Source organism: Oncorhynchus nerka, linkage group LG15 (assembly GCF_034236695.1).
Source record: "Oncorhynchus nerka isolate Pitt River linkage group LG15, Oner_Uvic_2.0, whole genome shotgun sequence".
Classification (NCBI taxonomy): domain Eukaryota; kingdom Metazoa; phylum Chordata; class Actinopteri; order Salmoniformes; family Salmonidae; genus Oncorhynchus; species Oncorhynchus nerka.
Genome location: NC_088410.1, coordinates 36,624,383 through 36,647,734, shown reverse-complemented (window position 1 = coordinate 36,647,734; position 23,352 = coordinate 36,624,383). Strand labels below are relative to the sequence as shown.

General features: G+C 43.4%; 1 protein-coding gene across 1 annotated transcript in view; it reads left to right on the top strand.

The window, feature by feature from the left end:
* LOC115142594 ((E3-independent) E2 ubiquitin-conjugating enzyme UBE2O-like) overlaps positions 1-23,352 on the top strand; it is a 56,707-nt gene that overhangs the window by 12,125 nt on the left and 21,230 nt on the right. The window contains 6 exon segments of the mRNA XM_029682166.2: positions 19,642-19,701; positions 20,085-20,195; positions 21,897-21,994; positions 22,094-22,157; positions 22,731-22,874; positions 23,039-23,148. Of these exon segments, the coding sequence (XP_029538026.2) occupies positions 19,642-19,701; positions 20,085-20,195; positions 21,897-21,994; positions 22,094-22,157; positions 22,731-22,874; positions 23,039-23,148 (587 nt within the window).

Below are 23,352 nucleotides of genomic sequence, written 5' to 3'. Positions count from 1 at the left end.
ACTGGTTGCCCTTTTCTTGTGGCAACAGGTCTCAAATCTTGCTGCTGTGATTGCTCACTGGTATTTTAACCAGCTTGCTTAGAGGGGTTTTCTCCAGGTTCATCTCTCTGAAGGTGATGGCTTTGTTATGGAAGGTTTGGGGATCGCTTCCTTTTAGGTGGTTGTAGAATAACGGCTTTTTTCTGGATTTTGATAATTAGCGGGTATCGGCCTAATTCTGCTCTGCATGCATTATTTGGTGTTTTACGTTGTAAACGTAGAATCTTTTTGCAGAATTCTGCATGCAGTCTCAATTTGGTGTTTTGTGAATTCTTTGTTGGTGAGCTCACAACTGCAATGGGTTCTGTAACTGATTCAAGTATTTTTAGCCAGATCCTAATTGGAATATCAAATTTTATTTTCCTTTTGATGGCATAGAAGTCCCTTCTTGCCTTGTCTCTCAGATCATTCACAGCTTTGTGGAAGTTACCTGTGGCGCACCATTATTTTTATCTCACTGTCAGGGCCCAGTCTGACAATCTGTGCAGAAGATCTAGGTGCTGCTGTAGGCCCTCCTTTGTTGGGGACAGAAGCACCAGATCATCAGCAAATAGACATTTGACTTCAGATTCTAGTAGGGTGAGGCCGGACGCTGCAGACTGTTCTAGTGCCCTCGCCAATCTGTTTATATGTTGAAGTGGGTGGGGCTTAAGTTGCATCCCAGTCTCACGCCCTGGCCCTGTGGAAAGAAATGTGTGTTTTCTGCCCATGTTAACTGCACACTTGTTGTTTGTGAACACAGATTTTATAATGTTGTATGTTTTTCCGCCAACACCACTTTTCATCAATTTGTGTAGCTGTCCCTCATGCCAATTTTTTTAAATCAACAAAGCATGAGAAGACGTAGCGTTTTTGTTTATTTGTCAATAAGGGTGTGCAGGGTGATTACCTTTGTCTGTTGTACGCTAATTTGGTAAAAAGCCAATTTGACATTTGCTAAGTACATTGTTTTCGCTGAGGAAATCTGCGTGTCTGCTGTTAATGATAATTCAGAGGATTTTCCCAAGGTTGCTGTTGATGCATATCCCACGGTAGTTATTGGGGTCAAATTTCTCTACTTTTGTGTATTGGAGTGATAAGTCCTTGGTTCCAAATATTGGGGAATATATCAGAGCTGAGGATGATAAGGTATAGCCAATTGGAATTTATGGTCTGTATATTTTAGCATTTCATTGAGGATACCATCAACCCCACAGGCTTTTTTGGGTTGGAGGGTTTGTATTCGAGGCCGGACGATTATGATTTTTTAACACCGATACCGATTATTGGAGGACCAAAAAAATCCCATACCGATTAAATGGACAATTTTTTTATTTATTTATATATTTGTAATAATGACAATTACAACAATACTGAATGAACACTTTTATTTTAACTTAATATAATACAGACATAACATCAATTTAGTCTAAAATAAGTAATAAAAACATGCCCAATTTGGTTTAAATAATTAAAAAACACAGTGTTGGAGAAGAAAGTAAAAGTGCAATATGTGCTATGTAAAAAAGCTAACGTTTAAGTTCCTTGCTCAGAACATATGAAAGCTGGTGGTTCAATATTCCTAGTTCTTCAATATTCCCAGTTAAGAAGTTTTAGGTTGGAGTTATTATGATGTGTTGACTTTCTCTCTATACCATTTGTATTTGATATACCTTTGACCATTGGATGTTCTAATAGGCACTTTAGTGAAGCAAGCGCTGTGACGCTAAGCGCTGTGACGCTAAGCGCTGTGAAGCAAGCGCTAAGCGCTGTGACGCTAAGCGTTGTGAAGCAAGCGTTGTGAAGCAAGCGCTGAGATGCAAGCGCTGAGACGCAAGCGCTAAGCGCTGTGACACTAAGCGCTGTGACGCTAAGCGCTGTGAGCGCTTGCGTCACAGCCCTTAGCGTCACAGCCCTTAGCGTCACAGAGCTTAGCGTTTGCGTCACAGCGCTTAGCGTCACAGCGCTTAGCGCTTGCGTCACATGGCGCCAAGCGGCGTGACGCAAGCGCCGTGAAGCAAGCACTGTGAGCTGTGACGCAAGCGCTGTGAAGAGCTGCTGGCAAAAGCAGTAAAGTTTGAATGAATGCTTACAAGCCTGCAGCTGCCTACTACCACTCAGTCAGACTGCTCTATCAAATCATGGACTTAATTATAATATAATAAACACAGAAATAAGAGCCGTTGGTCATTAATATGGTAAAATCCGGAAACTATAATTTTGATACTTTCCGTATTTTATCAAACAGTTGGCAACCATAAGTCTAAATATTGCTGTTACATTACACAACCTTCAATGTTATGTCATAATTATGTAAAATTCTGACAAATTATTTCGCAATGAGCCAGGTGGCCCAAACTGCTGCATTTACCCTGACTCTGCATGCAATGAACGCAAGAGAAGTGATAAATTTCCCTAGTTAATATTGCCTGCTAACATGAATTTCTTATCTAAATATGCAGGTTTAAAAAAATATACTTCTCTGCATTGATTTTACGAAAGGCATTGATGTTTATGGTTAGGTACATACGTGCAACGATTGTGCTTTTTCTCGCGAATATGCTTTTGTTAAATCATCCCCTGTTTAGCAAAGTAGGATGTGATTCGATGATAAATTAACAGGCACCACATATGGGGCGGCAGGGTAGCTTAGTGGTTAGAGCATTGGACTTGTAACCGGAAGGTTGCAAGTTCAAACCCCCGATACCCCAGTGGGTTAACTGTCCCTGAACAGGCAGTTAACCCACTGTTCCTAGGCCATCATTGAAAATAAGAATTTGTTCTTAACTGACTTGCCTGGTTAAATAAAGGTAAAATAAAAAAAATAAAAATGCAGGACAAGCTAGTTAACCTAGTATCATCTACTATGTGTAGTTACCTAGTGATGTTTTTATTAGATACGTTTAATGCTCGCTAGCAACTTACCTTGGATCCTTGCTGCACTCGTGTAACAGGTGGTCAGTCTGCCACGCAGTTTTCTCATGCAATGCAAATCGGCCATAATCGGCAAAAATATCCCAATTACCGATTGTTAAGAAAAACTAATCATGCCGATTTAATCGGCCAACCTCTAGTTTGTATTTCCTGTAGTTCATTCTCTCTCTGCCTCGCTCGTTCTCTCTGCCTCTCTGTGTGTGGTAAATGTGTGCACTGGGGACTTGTGAAGAAAGGCCGGCTGTCTACAGCCTCTCCCTCTGCTGTATTGACACCTCGGTCGGGGAGACAGGCTGGTTATGTCTGGCTTTCTTTCTCTCTGTTGTTTTTTCCCTCCCCCTCTCTTTCCACCCTTCCTCTCTGTCTACCTACCTTTCCGTCTGTCTCCCTCAGTCCTATTGCCCTGCCACTATTTTCACTCTGTCAGTAATTCTCTCTCTCGCTGCTGACCCATCCTCAGCTCCCATCAGTTGTTCCAGAATAGTGGTTTTATACCAGTCTATCACTTCTCTTAACTCCACCTGGTTCTCCTCTCCCCCAGGAGAACGGGTGTAAAGGCCTAGCCCCTCTAATGGAGCTGTGTGGTTCTCACTGTCTGGATCCATGGACCACCAGCTCTTTCAGACATGGCTGGTCTGCTGGAGATGGAGGAGGGAAATGTATGAACATGCTGTATGTGAATGGCGAGCAGGCGTGGCCCAAGGCTGCTCTCTCGCTCTGTCTCTCTCTGTCTCATTTTTCCCCTCCATCCTTCCTCCTGCACCCCACCTGGAGAGTGTGACTTGTGTAAATGAGCCCAGGAAGACAAAACCAGTACTGTTGTACTAGTGATCTGCATCTTTCCCTTTCAAGACGATTTGATATGCATCTAGATACATGGGCTCCGATATGATACTGGAACAAAAACATTTTAGTTTGAAAGGATTTGGTTTGATTAGAGGAACGTTCAATGCGATACGATTCGATGCACTAACAGTTGTTGCATAAATTACATTTAATTTTCCATTCTAAATTCAAATATGCTGCTGATGGAGCTCGTGAGCTGGATCTGTCTGAGCGGACTTCTCTCTCTCTCTTTAAGTTAATTTGAAATTACCATCACCCACAAAGGAATGTCATTTTTGCAGGTTCAGTGTTTGAGCTAGTAATAAACTCAGCAAAAAAAGAAATGTCCTCTCACTGTCAACTGTTTATTTTCAGCAAACTTAACGGGTAAATAGTTGTATGAACATAAGATTCAACAACTGAGACATAAACTGAACAAGTTCCACAGACATGTGACTAACATAAATGGAGTAATGTGTCCCTGAACAAAGTGGGGGGGTCAAAATCTAAAGTAACAGTATTGCAGTGCATCTCCTCCTCATGGACTGCACCAGATTTGCCAGTTCTTGCTGTGAGATGTTACCCCACTTTTCTACCAAGGCACCTGCAAGTTCCCGGACATTTCTGGGGGAAATGGCCCTAGCCCTCACCCTCCGATCCAACAGGTCCCAGACGTGGTCAATGGGATTGAGATCCGGGCTCTTCGCTGGCCATGGCAGAACACTGACATTACTGACTTGCAGGAAATCACACACAGAACAAGCAGTATGGCTGGTGGCATTGTCATGCTGGAGGGTCATGTCAGGATGAGCCTGCAGGAAGGGTACCACGTGAGAGAGATGGATGTCTTCCCTGTAACGCACAGTGTTGAGATTGCCTGCAATGACAACAAGCTCAGTCCGATGATGCTGTGACACACCGCCCCAGACCATGACGGACCCTCCACCTCCAAATCGATCCCACTCCAGAGTACAGGCCTCAGTGTAATGCTCATTCCTTCGATGATAAACTCGAATCTGACCTTCACCCCTGGTGAGACAAAACCGCGACTCGTCAGTGAAGAGCACTTTTTGCCAGTCTTGTCTGGTCCAGCGAGGGTGGGTTTGTGCCCATAAGCGACTTTGTTGCCGGTGATGTCTGGTGAGGACCTACCTTACAACAGGCCTACAAGCCCTCAGTCCAGCCTCTCTCAGCCTATTGCGGACAGTCTGAGCACTGATGGAGGGATTGTGTTCCTTGTGTAACTCAAGCAGTTGTTGTTGCCATCCTGTACCTGTCCTGCAGGTGTCATGTTCGGATGTACCAGTCCTGTGCAGGTGTTGTTACACATGGTCTGCCACTGCGAGGACGATCAGCTGTCCGTCCTGTCTCCCTGTACCGCTATCTTAGTCGTCTCACAGTACGGACATTGCAATTTATTGCCCTGGCCACATCTGCAGCCCTCATGCCTCCTTGCAGCATGCCTAAGGCATGTTCAAGCAGATGAGCAGGGCTTCTTTCTTTTGGTGTCTTTCAGAGTCAGTAGAAAGGCCTCTTTAGTGTCCTAAGTTTTCAGAACTGTGACCTTAATTGCCTACCGTCTGTAAGCTGTTAGTGTCCACACTTTCCACACGTGCATGTTCTTTAATTGTTTATGGGTCAATGAACAAGCATGGCAAACAGTGTTTAAACCCTTTACAATAAAGATCTGAAGTTATTTGGATTTTCACAAATTATCGTTGAAAGACAGTGTCATAAAAAATGGACGTTTCTTTTTTTGCTGAGTTCAGTAGAATAATACCCACCAAGAACTTTGAGAGACTTGCGAGAGACTCAATATTTTTATATCAATATTTATTTATAAAACAAAAATGCAAAATCAAATGGTTTAGACCAGGTTTTCCCAAACTTGGGTACGCAAAATAAAAATGTGATTCACCAAAAAAAAGGATAGTTGAACTAATTCCCTATCGTATTCAGTTCCTCGCAAACGTACTCAGAGATGGCGTAGTAGAAAAAGAAGCCTCCTGTGGGAAGCGTCAGATGGAATCATATTTCTCTTAGTCAAGTTTCCCTGTGGAAACTTATTTAGACGCACGCTGTCGCCTCAACAACGGCAGACTGACACTTATCTGCACTGTAATGAGCTACTCCGCATTTTCCCTATGAAATCTTAATTACATCTCCAAAATCAAATCAAAAGGTGTTTTTGTCACGTGTGCCGAATACAACAGGTGTAGACCTTAGTGAAATGCTTACTTACAAGCTCTAACCAATGGTGCGGGGGGAAAAAAGGTGTGTGTGTGTGTGTGTGTGTGTGTGTGTGTGTGTGTGTGTAGGTAAGTAAAGAAATAAAACACTAAAGAGTAGCAAGGCTATATACAGACACCTGTTAGTCAGGCTTATTGAGGTAGTATGTACATGTAGGTATTTTTAAAGTGACTATGCATATATGATGAACAGAGAGTAGCAGAAGCGTAAAAAGAGGGGTTGGTGGCTGGGAAACAATGCAGATAGCCCGGTTAGCCAATGTGCGGGAGCGCTGGTTGGTCGGGCCAATTTAGGTAGTATGTACATGAATGTATAGTTCGAGGTCGACCGATTTTAATTGGGGCCGATTTCAAGTTTTCATAACAATCGGAAATCTATATTTTCCTGCGCCGATTAATTATTATTTAATTTAAAATATATATATATTTTTACACCTTTATTTAACTAGGCAAGTCAGTTAACACATTCTTATTTTCAATGACGGCCTAGGAATGGTGGGTTAACTGCCTCGATCAGGGGCAGAAAGACAGATTTTCACCATGTCAGCTCGGGGGATCCAAACTTGCAACCTTACAGTTAACTAGTCCAACGCAATAACGACCTGCCTCTCTCTCGTTGCACTCCACAAGGACTGTCTGTTACTCAAATGCAGTAAACCAAGGTAAGTTGCTAGCTAGCATTAAACTTATCTTATTTTAAAAAATCAATCAATCATAATCACTAGTTAACTACACATGGTTGATGATCTTACCTAGCGTGTCCTGTGTTGCATATAATCTGACTGAGCATACAAGTATCTGACTGAGCGGTGGTAGGCAGAAGCAGACTCGTAAACATACATTCAAACAGCACTTTTGTGCGTTTTGCCAGCAGCTCTTCGTTGTGCGTCAAGCATTGCGCTGTTTATGACTTCAAGCCTATCAACTCCTGAGATGAGCCTGGTGTGACCGAAGTGAAATGGCTGGCTAGTTAGCGCGCGCTAATAGCGTTTCAAACTTCATTCGCTCTGAGCCTTGGGGTGGTTGTTTCCCTTCCTCTGCATGGGTAACGCTGCTTTGAGGGTGGCTGTTGTCGTTGTGTTGCTGGTTCGAGCCCAGGGAAGAGCGGGACGGAAGCTATACTGTTACACTGGCAATACTAAAGTGCCTATAAGAACATCCAATAGTCAAAGGTTAATGAAATACAAATGGTATAGTGGGAAATAGTCCTATAATAACTACAACCTAAAACTTCTTACCTGGGAATATTGAAGACTCATGTTAAAAGGAACCACCAGCTTTCATATTGTGTCCGAGATGGCATAGCAGTTCAGACGTCTTTTGTCCTCGTCTTGTCGTGTCGTGTATATATATATATATATTTACAACTTTTTTCACATACATTTTATTTTTATTTTCCAACTCATCTTCAATACACTCTCCTGCAACCTGCCTCACCAATTGATATGTTTAAATACGTATTATTTACCTCAAATCTGCAATCCTCCAAGAAGCTAGACAGAAGCTAGCCAGGAGCTAGCCAGAAGCTAATCAGAAGCTAGTTAGCTTCTTTACTGGCAACTCGTTAGTATTCAGCTAACCACGGTTTGTGGTCATCAGCTATCCTTTAACTCGAAAATCTATCGCCAGTTTTGTACGGCGCAGCGCGGCTCGGAACGGAACATACCGGACCGATTTTTCTCTCCATGTCCCTGGATTTCAACTGCTCTCTGGACATTCACTCCCGGATCTCACAGCTAGCTGGCTGCTATCCGTGTGTCTATCTGCTTTCGTCGATTCCGGAGCAAACATCAATTACTCCGGAGCTAGCCAGCTCCGTCAATCACTCCTGAGCTCCGTCAATCACTCCTGGGCTGCAGTCACCTATCCGGACCCGTTTCACTGCCTACGCGGAGCCCCACCGGTCCTTCACAACTGGACTGCCGACGTTATCTACCCGAAGGAGATCCGGCTGGCTCCTCCGTCGCGACGTTACCTGAATGCCCATCTGCGGCCTGCTAACCGTTAGCTGTCTTACTGGCTGCTCTCAGAATAGACAATCTGACAATTTATTTATTTTTATTATTATTATGTTTCTTCTTGGGCCTCTATAACTATATCTATTGTTTTTATTTTTTTGTTGTGTGATTTGGACTAATCCCCTCTACAACACGGAACTCCACTAATCTACTGACGGAACGCAAGAGGTGGCTAACAACAGACCTCCATCCTATGCTAGCTTGCTACCGATGTCCTGGCTAGCTGTCTAAATCGCCGTGACCCCCAAACCAACCTCTCCACTCCCTGGACCCTTTTGATCACTCGACTAAGGATGCCTCTCCTTAATGTCAATATGTCTTGTCCATTGCTGTTCTGGTTAGTGTTTATTGGCTTATTTCACTGTAGAGCCTCTAGTCCTGCTCACTATACCTTATCCAACTTATTAGTTCCACCACCCACACATGCAATGACATCTCCTGGTTTCAATGATGTTTCTAGAGACAATATCTCTCTCTTCATCACTCAATACCTAGGTTTACCTCCACTGTATTCACATCCTACCATACCTTTGTCTGTACATTATACCTTGATGCTATTTTATCGCCCCCAGAAATCTCCTTTTACTCTCTGTTCCAGACGTTCTAGACGACCAATTCTTATTGCTTTTAGCCGTACCCTTATTCTTCTCCTCCTATGTTCCTCTGGCGATGTAGAGGTGAATCCAGGCCCTGCAGTGCCTAGCTCCACTCCTATTCCCCAGGCGCTCTCTTTTGATGACTTCTGTAACCGTAATAGCCTTGGTTTCATGCATGTTAACATTAGAAGCCTCCTCCCTAAGTTTGTTCTTTTCACTGCTTTAGCACACTCTGCCAACCCGGATGTTCTAGCTGTGTCTGAATCCTGGCTTAGGAAGACCACCAAAAATTCAGAAATTTTAATTCCAAACTACAACATTTTCAGACAAGATAGAACTGCCAAAGGGGCGGTGTTGCAATCTACTGCAAAGATAGCCTGCAGAGTTCTGTCCTACTATCCAGGTCTGTACCCAAACAATTTGAACTTCTACTTTTAAAAATCCACCTCTCTAAAAACAAGTCTCTCACCGTTGCCGCCTGCTATAGACCACCCTCTGCCCCCAGCTGTGCTCTGGACACCATATGTGAACTGATTGCGCCCCATCTATCTTCAGAGCTCGTGCTGCTAGGCGACCTAAACTGGAACATGCTTAACACCCCAGCCATCCTACAATCTAAACTTGATGCCCTCAATCTCACACAAATTATCAATGAACCTACCAGGTACCCCCCCAAAGCCTTAAACACAGGCACCCTCATAGATATCATCCTAACCAACTTCCCCTCTAAATACACCTCTGCTGTCTTCAACCAAGATCTCAGCGATCACTGCCTCATTGCCTGCATCCGTAATGGGTCAGCGGTCAAACGACCTCCACTCATCACTGTAAAACGCTCCCTGAAACACTTCAGCGAGCAGGCCTTTCTAATCGACCTGGCCGGGGTGTCCTGGAAGGATATTGATCTCATCCCGTCAGTAGAGGATGCCTGGATATTTTTTTTAAATGCCTTCCTAACAATCTTAAATAAACATGCCCCATTCAAGAAAATTAGAACCAGGAACAGATATAGCCCTTGGTTCTCCCCAGACCTGACTGCCCTTAACCAACACAAAAACATCCTATGGCGTTCTGCATTAGCATCGAACAGCCCCGTGATATGCAACTGTTCAGGGAAGCTAGAAACCGTTATACACAGGCAGTTAGAAAAGCCAAGGCTAGCTTTTTCAAGCAGAAATTTGCTTCCTGCAACACTAACTCTAAAAAGTTCTGGGACACTGTAAAGTCCATGGAGAATAAGAACACCTCCTCCCAGCTGCCCACTGCACTGAAGATAGGAAACACTGTCACCACTGATAAATCCACCATAATTGAGAATTTCAATAAGCATTTTTCTACGGCTGGCCATGCTTTCCACCTGGCAACTCCTACCCCGGTCAACAGCACTGCACCCCCCAACAGCAACTCGCCCAAGCCTTCCCCATTTCTCCTTCTCCCAAATCCATTCAGCTGAAGTTCTGAAAGAGCTGAAAAATCTGGACCCCTACAAATCAGCCGGGCTAGACAATCTGGACCCTTTCTTTCTAAAATTATCTGCCGAAATTGTTGCCACCCCTATTACTAGCCTGTTCAACCTCTCTTTCGTGTCATCTGAGATTCCCAAAGATTGAAAGCAGCTGCGGTCATCCCCCTCTTCAAAGGGGGACACTCTTGACCCAAACTGCTACAGACCTATATCTATCCTACCATGCCTTTCTAAGGTCTTGAAAGCCAAGTCAACAAACAGATTACCGACCATTTCGAATCTCACCATACCTTCTCTGCTATGCAATCTGGTTTCAGAGCTGGTCATGGGTGCACCTCAGCCACGCTCAAGGTCCTAAACGATATCTTAACCGCCATCGATAAGAAACATTACTGTGCAGCCGTATTTATTGATCTGGCCAAGGCTTTCGACTCTGTCAACCACCACATCCTCATCGGCAGACTCGACAGCCTTGGTTTCTCAAATGATTGCCTCGCCTGGTTCACCAACTACTTCTCTGATAGAGTTCAGTGTGTCAAATCGGAGGGTCTGCTGTCCGGACCTCTGGCAGTCTCTATGGGGATGCCACAGGGTTCAATTCTTGGACCGACTCTCTTCTCTGTATACATCAATGAGGTCGCTCTTGCTGCTGGTGAGTCTCTGATCCACCTCTACGCAGACGACACCATTCTGTATACTTCCGGCCCTTCTTTGGACACTGTGTTAACAACCCTCCAGGCAAGCTTCAATGCCATACAACTCTCCTTCCGTGGCCTCCAATTGCTCTTAAATACAAGTAAAACTAAATGCATGCTCTTCAACCGATCGCTACCTGCACCTACCCGCCTGTCCAACATCACTACTCTGGACGGCTCTACGTGGACAACTACGTGGACAACTACAAATACTTAGGTGTCTGGTTAGACTGTAAACTCTCCTTCCAGACCCATATCAAACATCTCCAATCCAAAGTTAAATCTAGAATTGGCTTCCTATTTCGCAACAAAGCATCCTTCACTCATGCTGCCAAACATACCCTTGTAAAATTGACCATCCTACCAATCCTCGACTTTGGCGATGTCATTTACAAAATAGCCTCCAATACCCTACTCAACCAATTGGATGCAGTCTATCACAGTGCTATCCGTTTTGTCACCAAAGCCCCATATACTACCCACCATTGCGACCTGTACGCTCTCGTTGGCTGGCCCTCGCTTCATACTCGTCGCCAAACCCACTGGCTCCATGTCATCTACAAGACCCTGCTAGGTAAAGTCCCCCCTTATCTCAGCTCGCTGGTCACCATAGCATCTCCCACCTGTAGCACACGCTCCAGCAGGTATATCTCTCTAGTCACCCCCAAAACCAATTCTTTCTTTGGCCGCCTCTCCTTCCAGTTCTCTGCTGCCAATGACTGGAACGAACTACAAAAATCTCTTAAATTGGAAACACTTATCTCCCTCACTAGCTTTAAGCACCAACTGTCAGAGCATCTTACAGATTACTGCACCTGTACATAGCCCACCTATAATTTAGCCCAAACAACTACCTCTTTCCCAACTGTATTTAATTAATTTATTTATTTTGCTCCTTTGCACCCCATTATTTTTATTTCTACTTTGCACATTCTTCCATTGCAAAACTACCATTCCAGTGTTTTACTTGCTATATTGTATTTACTTTGCCACCATGGCCTTTTTTGCCTTTACCTCCCTTCTCACCTAATTTGCTCACATTGTATATAGACTTGTTTTTTTTACTGTATTATTGACTGTATGTTTGTTTTACTCCATGTGTAACTCTGTGTCGTTGTATGTGTCGAACTGCTTTGCTTTATCTTGGCCAGGTCGCAATTGTAAATGAGAACTTGTTCTCAACTTGCTTACCTGGTTAAATAAAGGTGAAATAAATAAAAAGGTGACCTAAACTGGGATGTGCTTAACACCACGGCCATCCTACAATCTAAGCTAGATGCCCTCAATCTCACACAAATTACACACTTTTACGTTCTTCTCCAACACTTTGTTTTTGCATTATTTAAACCAAATTGAACATGTTTCATCTACTTGAGGCTAAATTGATTTCATTGAGGTATTATATTAAGTTAAAATAAGTGTTCATTCAGTATTGTTGTAATTGTCATTATTACAAATACATTTTTAAAATGTGTTATTTTATTTAAATCGTTATCTGCTTTTTTGGTCATCCAATAATCGTTATCGTCGTTGAAAAGTCCTAATCGGTCCTCTAATGTATAGTTAGTGACTATGCATATAAGATAAACAGAGTAGCAGCAGCGTAAAAGAGGGGTTGGAGAGTATTGTATGATTTTTCTCAGATCTTCCACTGGTGTGGCTCTGTTTCAATCACTCCGCAGAACCCCATTATCGAAGCCGGTCAAGAACATGCTCTGCATATTTCATTCACCACCTGCCTCTGAGACAGTGAAATATATGAGGGATATGTGCAAAGCTTGCCACATTGCATTGAGCATCATAAAAGATCATTGGTGTGAGTAGTCATATAATCTAGGGCAGGTATTCCCAGAATGGGGTACGCACGTGCAATGTTGTCGGGGGTACGCCAAATAAAAATGCGAGTCACATTATTATTATTATTTTTTTTAAATGCTTATTTGTTTCTTCACATTTTCAAACAGTCCATTTGGTTACACTGCAGCATCCACCGAGAGGCTCTTGCCTGACAGCTTGAAAGAGGTTTTGGACACCACAGTGAAAATGGTTAACTTTGTTAAAGCAAGGCCCCTGAACTCTCGTGTGTTTTCAGCGTTATGCAATGATATGGGCAGCGACCATGTAACGCTTTGACAACATACAGAAGTGCGCTGGTTATCAAGGGGCAAAGTATTGACATGTTTTTTTTAAATTGAGAGACGAGCTTAAAGTTTTCTTTACTGACCATAATTTTCACTTGTCTGACTGCTTGCATGATGATGAGTATCTAACATGACTGGCCTATCTGGGTGACATTTTTTCTCGCCTGAATGATCTGAATCTAGGATTACAGGGAGTCTCCAGCTATATTCAATGTGCGAGACAAAATTGAGGCTATGATTATGAAGTTGGAGCTTCACACAGGTGTTTGGAGCTTGGAGCTTCACACAGGTCTTTGGAGCTTCACACAGGTGTTTGGAGCTTCACACAGGTGTTTGGAGCTTGGAGCTTCACACAGGTCTTTGGAGCTTCACACAGGTGTTTGGAGCTTGGAGCTTCACACAGGTGTTTGGAGCTTCACACAGGTGTTTGGAGCTTCACACAGGTGTTTGGAGCTTCACACAGGTGTTTGGAGCTTCACACAGGTCTTTGGAGCTTCACACAGGTCTTTGGAGCTTCACACAGGTCTTTGGAGCTTCACACAGGTGTTTGGAGCTTCACACAGGTGTTTGGAGCTTCACACAGGTGTTTGGAGCTTCACACAGGTCTTTGGAGCTTCACACAGGTCTTTGGAGCTTCACACAGGTCTTTGGAGCTTCACACAGGTCTTTGGAGCTTCACACAGGTCTTTGGAGCTTCACACAGGTCTTTGGAGCTTCACACAGGTGTTTGGAGCTTGGAGCTTCACACAGGTGTTTGGAGCTTCACACAGGTCTTTGGAGCTTCACACAGGTGTTTGGAGCTTCACACAGGTCTTTGGAGCTTCACACAGGTGTTTGGAGCTTCACACAGGTGTTTGGAGCTTGGAGCTTCACACAGGTGTTTGGAGCTTCACACAGGTCTTTGGAGCTTCACACAGGTCTTTGGAGCTTCACACAGGTCTTTGGAGCTTCACACAGGTCTTTGGAGCTTCACACAGGTCTTTGGAGCTTCACACAGGTCTTTGGAGCTTCACACAGGTGTTTGGAGCTTCACACAGGTCTTTGGAGCTTCACACAGGTCTTTGGAGCTTCACACAGGTCTTTGGAGCTTCACACAGGTGTTTGGAGCTTCACACAGGTCTTTGGAGCTTCACACAGGTCTTTGGAGCTTCACACAGGTCTTTGGAGCTTCACACAGGTCTTTGGAGCTTCACACAGGTGTTTCCATCATTGTATGATTTTTTTTTGTGTTTGCAAATGAACTCAAGCTTACGGACAATGTCAAATTTGATATAGTACCTGAGTAAGTTGGGTGCGCAATTATGCAGTTACTTTCCCGAAACGGATGACACAAACGACTGGATTCGTTATCCCTTTCATGCCCTGCCTCAGTCCCCTTACCGATATCTGAACAAGAGAGCCTCATTGAAATTGCAACAAGCGGTTCTGTGAAAATTTAATCAGAAGTCACTGCCAGATTTCTGGATAGGGCTGCGCTGTTAAGACACTGATGCCCTTTTCAACCACGTATCTATGTGAGAGTGGATTCTCGGCCCTCACTGGCATGAAAGCTAAATACAAGCACAGACTGTGTGTAAAACGATTTAAGACTGAGACTCTCCAATACAACCCAACATTGCAAAGTTATGTGTACATCCTTTCAAGCACACACTTATCATTAACCTGTGGTGAGTTATTCACAAATTTTGATGAACAAATAAGGTTTTATATGTCATGGTTAAATAATATAATCAATCATGTTGCTCTTTATTTGTGCCCTGTTTTTTAAATGTATTTTTTAAACCTAAGCCCCAATCAGCAGGAAGGCTATGTAGCCAGATGAGTCGTGTCTCAGGTGGTTGCTTAGGCTACTTCATTCTGGTTAAACACAATTTCCAATAGTGCATTTGATAACAATAACCTAGCAAATTACACTGGTTTTCACTCGACTAACAAAGCCTAAAAAACACTCAACCACATTTAGTGTATATTGGAGGTTACTCGCGTAACCGCGGTTCTATGAACCAAGCGGTGAATTATAGTTATTTTTCTGAGTTTCTCACGCCACCCCATGGTCTCAAACCCTAGTTTAGGAAACGCTGATCTATCACAAGACAAAAACTCTCCGTCCTTGAAATAAGACAAAGGAACAGATCTGCTTTGTTAGCCTTTAGCCTAACAGCTTAGCTCGCCCTTTCAGAGAGATGTCGGCTTTGTTAGTGTGTTCTAGTAGATTGTGTGCGTGTTGGCACTATAGTGTGTATGAGAAAGACCCCCCCCCCCTTTAGCGGCACCTTTTACAGAACAGCCTGCTGGTTTACAGGCTGCCGCTTGACGCCGTGATGTTGACTAACCATTGTTATTAGACGGTTACTGGTGCCTGAACAAAAGACGCCAATACCGGGGTTTCTTTCCAATACAGACAGGTGTTTCCACTGAATTCCTGAACATCTATATTGTGTCAACAGGCAATCCTCCAACATACGACACACACAGACTAAGGATGTTTTCAGCATTTTCCCTGTATATTTCTAGCTTTAGGCTCATTGTTGAGACAAGGGGGGGGACCTGTGTATGTTCTCTTTGTGTTAGTAGTTTTACATAGCCTATGTGTTGCAATAGGCTACGTAATATGTGAGAGTTTTATATATGCACATGAGCAACTGGGATGTGTACCATTTGTATGCATAATCAGATTACATACTGTGTGAGTGTGTGTGTGTTCCACTCCCACGGGAGGAGCGGTGATTTGTGCAGGATGCAGCGAGGCACAGATCAGCTCATTGAGCAGTGAACAGGGAGGCAACAGATGAGACAGTCAGTGGTGACATCTCTAGGAAATAGCTTCCTTTGGTGGGCCGCGGGAGAGGAAAAAAGAAAAGACTAGAAAAAGGAGAGAGGATATTCATGCTTTTCTTTCTCTGAGGTTCTCTATCACCAGCACTTCTAGATGAGATCAGTGACCGTATACCCTTCCTCTGCTCTCTCCCTCATCCTGTTTTCTTCTCCCTCTGACTATTTCTGGGAGTGGAACCGGGACTGTGTTACAAACATACCATGAATAATGAAAGCCAAATTGGATTGTTTTGATAGCATATTGGACCGTGACTATTTTATAGCTTTCTGGGAGGTGTGGCCTGCCCTACTGTATTCTATTGTAATGTCATAGCTTAGTACTTCACATGGTTGCTTCCATCATATTTGGTTGAGTATGTATAGATTTTAGCCTCATGGTTCCTATGCAGTGAGACAGTTGGTTCATCCGCAGGCTGAATTAGAATCACTGAACACACACAAGGGACTGTGTGCGCATGCTTCAGTGTAGGCCTATCTGTGTTTGTGTAAGTGTGCATGCATGAGTGTGTCCAGCCTCTACACTGGAAGTGGTGTGACGGTTAAGACAGCGTTATGTGTAAATGGAGCATCGATCCCATTTTGTCCACCTCCTCCTCACCCCACAATTTACAGGAGTAAGGTTAGTCTAGACCTGAAAACATGTGGGGAAAGCTGCAGCTGGCCTAGTCCAATCAGATTGTGGTGTGTGTACACGAGATACAGGATTACTAGAGTAATAGCTTTTATATCTCCGTAATGTCCAGTTTTGGCTCTCTCTCACGCGCACACACACACCCTTCCCTTCCACTTCATAACCACACTTCCTCCCTCCTAGTTTTCACTCCTCTTTTCTTCCTCCTAATCATCTCTCATCCTGCCTCCCTCCTCTCTCCTCCATGATTCTATTGTAGGTGATGGCATCCGGCTGGCAGCTGCCACCCATTCAAACTCCAGCCAGAGGAGCAGCTTGCCACTACTAGCGCCAGCCACATTACACTGATTAGTATTATGGAGCATGTTGGTGCCCCACCGCTAGCCTATCCCTGGCTTACTGAATAACTCTTGCCTTTGAAGAGAGATCTGTCTGTCTCCCCACATTTTGGAGACAGTACGTGTCATCACTTGGAAAATGGAATAGACAGCAATGAGCTGATTTGACTCCCGAGGGAGTCTGTGTGTAATTCCCATGTTGTCATGTTCGTCTACTGCATCAACATGGTGGATGATTAAAGATACGACTAAATTAGAGCTAAGACTGAGAAATACAGACTGGAAAGGCTAGTTTGAGTTACTGTATCTTATTGGGAATCTGTTTTCAAAGGTATCGTCTGTTTCGGATAGAAATGTATGGAGTAGAACAGATATGATGGTCTTTCAAGGAGTATGTTCGTTCTTCATTGCATTTCTCCCTGCAACATTCTGAACATTTCACCTCACCAAGTGTGTTAACAGGAGAACAGTGCTTGGAGGCACAGGGTTTCCCAGTCATCCCCTGATAAGGCATCTGTTCCCCCCCCTCAGTTATTGGGTTTTTGTCTAGAAGGGATACAGCTTTTGTCGATTGACTTTTCGTATGATGTTTAGGATAACTTGCGCAGCAGGCTAGGAGAATAAGGTTAGGGAAAATGCTTTTAAATTTTTTTTAAAGCAACTTTTGATGTTAAATAACAAAAGATGTATCATCTAGACACGACCCAATCACAGCTTTACCCAGTCAGTCCCAACCCTATGTATCATCCTTTCTACATTCACTCATTGATTACTTCCACCCAGGAAATTGTGCTTTCATTTAGTAATTTCCCTGTATGCCAATTCCTTCATTAATCTGTCTATCCACCCACCAACCTATTAGGCTATTGCTGTACATAGGGCTGCCAGGGTATATAGATCATTTGTCATTAGTAGTGCCTCTCTTAAACTGCCACTTATCTGCTGCATTGGTGGTATTTTTGTATTTTATTCACTGTGATATTTTGTAGACTAACAAGGGCATCATTCCAACAGTATTTTCCCAGTTCTGTGTGGCAAGAGTGAGACTGAACTGTACCCTCTGACATCCAAATGTTGATCTTCTACTCGAATGCTCTTATTCGCGCTTCCCCAGAGATCCCTGAATAAACTCAGTGCATCGTCTATAGACTGCATCATTGCTGTACGACCTTGTCTTTCGGATGAGAGAGACAGGCAGGGGGAAGTTGCGGTTAAAGTCGAGACTTTCATACCTTATACTATATACAGTGCCTTTGTATTCAAACTCCTGGACTTTTTCACCGTTTTGTTACGTAACAGCCTTATTCTAAAATGGATTCAATAAAAACAAATCCTCAACAATCTACACACAATACCCCACAATGACCAAGTTAAAACAGGTTTTAGAAAATTTTGTCAATATTATAAAAAATAAAAAACATACCTTATTTACATAAGTATTCAGACCCTTTGCGATGAGACTCAACTGAGCTCAGGTGTATCCTGTTTCCATTGATCATCCTTGATGTTCCTACAACTTGATTTGGAAAGGCAATCGACTGTCTAAGGTGATCAAGAGCCCAATGGTTACTCCGACAGAGCTCTAGAGTTCCTCTGTGGATATGGGAGAACCTTCCAGAAGGACAACCATCTCTGCCACACTCCACAAATCAGGCCTTTCTGGTGAAGTGGCCAGACAGAAGCCACTACTCAGTAAAAGGCACATGATAGCCCACTTGGAGTTTGCAACAGGCAAAGAGAGACTGACTTGTAAGAAACAAGATTCTCTGGTCTGATGAAACCTAGATTGAACTTTTTGGCCTGAATGCCAAGTATCACGTCTGGAGGAAACCTGGCACCATCCCTACGGTGAAGCATGGTGGTGGCAGCATTTAATTTTTTTTATTTAACCTTTATTTAACTATGGGGATGTTTTTCAGTGGCAGGGACTGGGAGACTAGTCAGGATCGAGGGAAAGATGAACGGAGCAAAGTACAGAGATCCTTGATGAAAACCTGCTCCAGAGCACTCAGGACCTCAGACTGGGGTGAAGGTTCACCTTCCAACAGGAATACAACCCTAAGCACACAGCCAAGGCAACACAGGAGTGGCTTCGGGACAAGTCTCTGAATGTCCTAGAGTGGCCCAGCCAGAGCCTGGACCTGAACCTGATCAAACGTCTCTGGAGAGACCTTAAAATAGCTGTGCAGCAATGCTTCCCATCGAACCTGACGGAGCTTGAGAGGATATGCAGAGACAAATGGGATAATCTCCCCAAATACAGGTGTGTCAAGCTTGTAGGGTCATACCCAAGAAGACCCAAAGCTGTAATCCCTGCCAGAGGTGCTTTCACAAAAGTACTGCGTAAAGGGTCTCTATACTTATGTAAATGTGATTATTATTTTATTTGTTATTTTTTTTCAATTTTTTTTATTTAAAAAAAATGTATAGTCTATTTTTGCATTGTCATTATGGGGTATTGTGTGTAGATTGATGAGGGCGAAAAAAATAAATGTGTCAATTTTAGAATAAGGCTGTAACGTAACAAAATGTGGAAAAAGTCAAGACGTCTGAATACTTTCCGAAGGCACTCTCATCAAAGGTGTTGTATGTAAATTATTTTTTGGTATAGGTGGGATTATGTGCAGCACCTACAGGTACTACTGCTTATTGTGATTTGGAAGAGGCTGACTTGTATTTAGCACAGCCTACCTCACTGCTGCGTTATCACTACTGGTATCAGATAGCAGTCATAAGACTTGGGTCGGTAACCGGGACCGAATGGCATTCCAGTTGCCAAGATGCTAAAATGACAGTTGAAATTAGACCAGTTCACTTGTCGGTCTTGTCTATGTATTCTATGTATTCTATGATGATCTCATCTCACCCTCTCTCTTTTCTCCACCCTCTGTTGCAGCTGAAACTTGTAGATCGATCCATCGTTATCCGAGACATTGTGCGGCGGATGAATTCTAACGTAAGCGAAACTCCCTCCCCTGTCGTATCACTACACTGTGTTAGCTGATGACACCCTACATGACCGGCGTACCAACACAGGATGACTGTACAGGCTGCAGTGTTTTTATGTAGAGTCTGCTAAACATGCCTTTATCAGAAAGGGCTTACATGCATGCCCTCTTTGTTAAGATGGGGATTGATGCAAGCACACTAATGTATTGAGTACATTTTAACGTATGTGTAACTTATTCTAATATTAAACACCTGTCCCCAGGTGGTATTTATTGAGTTAAGTTGACTAATTTTAATTTTTGTTTTCTGACACACAATGGAGTGTTGTTTTTGGCTAGAATGTCAGGGTGATGGTGATATGGTAAACCTTGTCTTGTTTGTGGTTTCCAGGACAACCAGTGTGGCATCGTGACCGACATCGACATAGAGTGTGCTGTAAAACTAGTGGGGACCAACTGTGTCCTGTACCCCGTCAACAGTAAAGACCTACATCACATCTGGGTAAGAAAAAACAGATGGACACAGTATTCACTTGACCACACTGTCCACAGAGGAGTTGCAAGATGGAAACATTTCCACATGTGATTTATCAAATAAATGTATTATTTTTGTCCTTCTCGAGTATCTCCCGTAGTAGCCTATGCCTTGGAAGGTCGTCCATAATTTACTTCTTTATTCTATATACACTACCGGTCAAAAGTTTTAGAACACTTTTACTATTTTCTGTATTGTAGAATAATAGTGAAGGAATCAAAACTATGAAATAACACATATGGAATCATGTAGTAACCAAAAAAGTGTTAAACAAATCAAAATCTATTTTATATTTAAGATTCTTCAAATAGCCACCCTTTGCCTTGATGACAGCTTTGCACACTCTTGGCACTCTCTCAACCAGCTTCACCTGGAATGCTTTTCCAACAGTCTTTAAGGAGTTCCCACATATGCTGAGCAGTTGTTGGTTGCTTTTCCTTCACTCTGCGGTTCAACTCATCTCAAACCATAACAATTTGGTCGAGGTCGGGGGATTGTGGAGGCCAGGTCATCTGATGCAGCACTCCATCACTCTCCTTCTTGGTCAAATAGCCCTTATACTGTTTGGAGGTGTGTTGGGTCATTTGTCCTGTTGAAAAACAAATGATAGTCCCACTCTACGCAAACCAGATGGGATGGTGTATTGCTGCAGAATGCTGTGGTAGCCATGCTGGGTTAGTGTGCCTTGAATTCTAAATAAATCACTGACGGTGTCACCAGCAAAGCACTGTCACATCACCTCCTCCATGCTTCACGGTGGGAACCACACATGCAGAGATCATCTGTTCACCTACTCTGCGTCTCACAAAGACAAGGCGGTTGGAGCCAAAAATCTCACATTTGGACTCATCAGACCAAAGGACAGATTTCTACTGGTCTAATGTCCATTTCTCGTGTTTCTTGGCCCAAGTAAGTCTCTTCTTATTATTGGTGTCCTTTAGTAGTGGTTTCTTTGCAGAAATTCAACCATGAAGGCCTAATTCACACAGTCTGAACAGATGTTGGGATGTGTCTGTTACTTGAACTCTGAAGCATTTATTTGGGCCACAATTTCGGGAGGGGGGGGGCGGGGGCTGGTAACTCTAATGAACTTATCTTCTGCAGAAGAGGTAACTCTGGGTCTTCCTTTCCTGTGGCGGTCCCCATGAGAGGCAGTTTCATCATAGCGCTTGATGGTTTTTGAGACTGCACTTGAAGAAACATTCAGAAAAGAATTCCAGATTGACTGACCTGCATGTCTTTAAGTAATGATAGGCTGTCGTTTCCCTTTGCTTATTTGAGCTGTTCTTGCCTTAATATTTATTTATTTTTTGTTTAATCTTTATTTAACTGGGCAATATGTACTTGGTATTTTACCAAATAGGGTTATCTCCTGTATACCACCCCTACCTTGTCACAACACAACTGAACACAAAGCTCAAATGCGTTAAGAAGGAGAGAAATTCCACAAATGTTCTTTTAACAAGGCACACCTGTTAATTGAAATGCATTACAGGTGACTACCTCATGAAGCTGGTTGAGAGAATGCCAAGAGTGTGCAAAGCTGTCAAGGCAAAGGGTGGCTACTTTGAAGAATCTCAAATATAAAATATATTTTGACTGATACTGTATATGTACCACGTCGATGTCTTTGTTACAATCATTTGTTTCATGCGTGTTTCCTGCTAGTCTTTCATGTATGGGGACTACATAGCCTACGACTTCTGGCTGGGGAAGGTGTACGACCTGACCAACCACATCATCCTCAAGCTGTCCAATGGAGCCAGGTACAGAATCTGTCCCAGTATGAGTGTCATTTCAGAACTGTTTAATTTACATCTATGTCTGCTTCATGCTTAGCTCAACTCCTCCCTCTACTACTGCAGGTGTTCCATGAATGTGGAGGACGGCGCCAAGCTGTACGACGTCTGTCCTCACGTCAGTGACTCGGTAGGTGAAATGCCATGAGTTTTTGTGTGAAAACGTAGCCGTCTGCCCTCGTCCACTGCACTTCACTGACCGGATAAGGCTGGCTAGGTGGAAGCAATATGAAATGAACTTACTCCTCACAGCCTTGACCTTCCAACTCCTCCTTATTGACCAGAGATAGATGTGTGATACTTTGTAACAGGGCTGGGGGTCAATTCCATTTGAGCTGGGTCAATTTAGGAAACCGATTTTAGATAATTGAGTTTAAATGGTATCGACCCTAATCTGGTTTAAGGTAGCAGGTTGTGTGCATCCAATATTAATCGGAAACTGTTGTGCTTTGACTGGGAATGCCTAGGTGTTACTCATGTTCACATCGGCTGTTATTTCATACAACCGTGTATATGTAGTCAACTATTGAAAGAAAAGAGAGAAAAAACACTGAACGTTGTTAAGTACTAGCTATGTTCTCCTGTCATTTGTTGACATGACCAATGAGCAGCAGGATATCTTCCAGATCTTTTTAGATTCTCCATGGACTGGGTTAGGGAAACTGCCTCTGTTAGTAATATGCATCTCCTCCCTGGTTGGTAGGGTCTGTTCTTCGAAGAGGCCTACGGTTTCTACCCAGGCCAGGTGCTGATCGGGCCAGCCAAAGTCTTCTCCAATGTCCAGTGGCTCTCCGGGGTCAAGCCCGTACTCCGTAAGAAGAGCAAGTTCAGGGTGGTGGTCGAAGAGGTATGATGATGGCAATTTACGTATTTTATAGTGCATTATTATTAGTTTTCCTGTGTTTTACTGACCAGATAACCTTACCACCTAATAATAGGCTTAGCTACTTCAGTACGTGTGATGTCACTGCTCTAAATGGTTCTCTGTCATGTGACCCCCCCCCCCCATAGGTCCAGGTGGCGGAGCTGAAGGTGACGTGGATCACCAAGAGTTACTCCCCCAAGGGCACAGACAGCGTCTACCCCCCTCCTTCTACCATCTCCCAGGAGAACCTCTGCAGGTACTATACTGTCTGTTCATTCCAAGGCTCTACGCTGACCTTTTTAAAATATTTTTTTACAAAGAGCACATGAGCGCCTAAGTTGAAAATAAATTTAGGAGCATAATGAAAAATATTTGAATCTTTCATTTTTGTAGGCGCACTGGTACTCCTAAATAAAAAATTCCAGGTCGCACAGCAAAATACTTTCCCCCCCCGCGTATG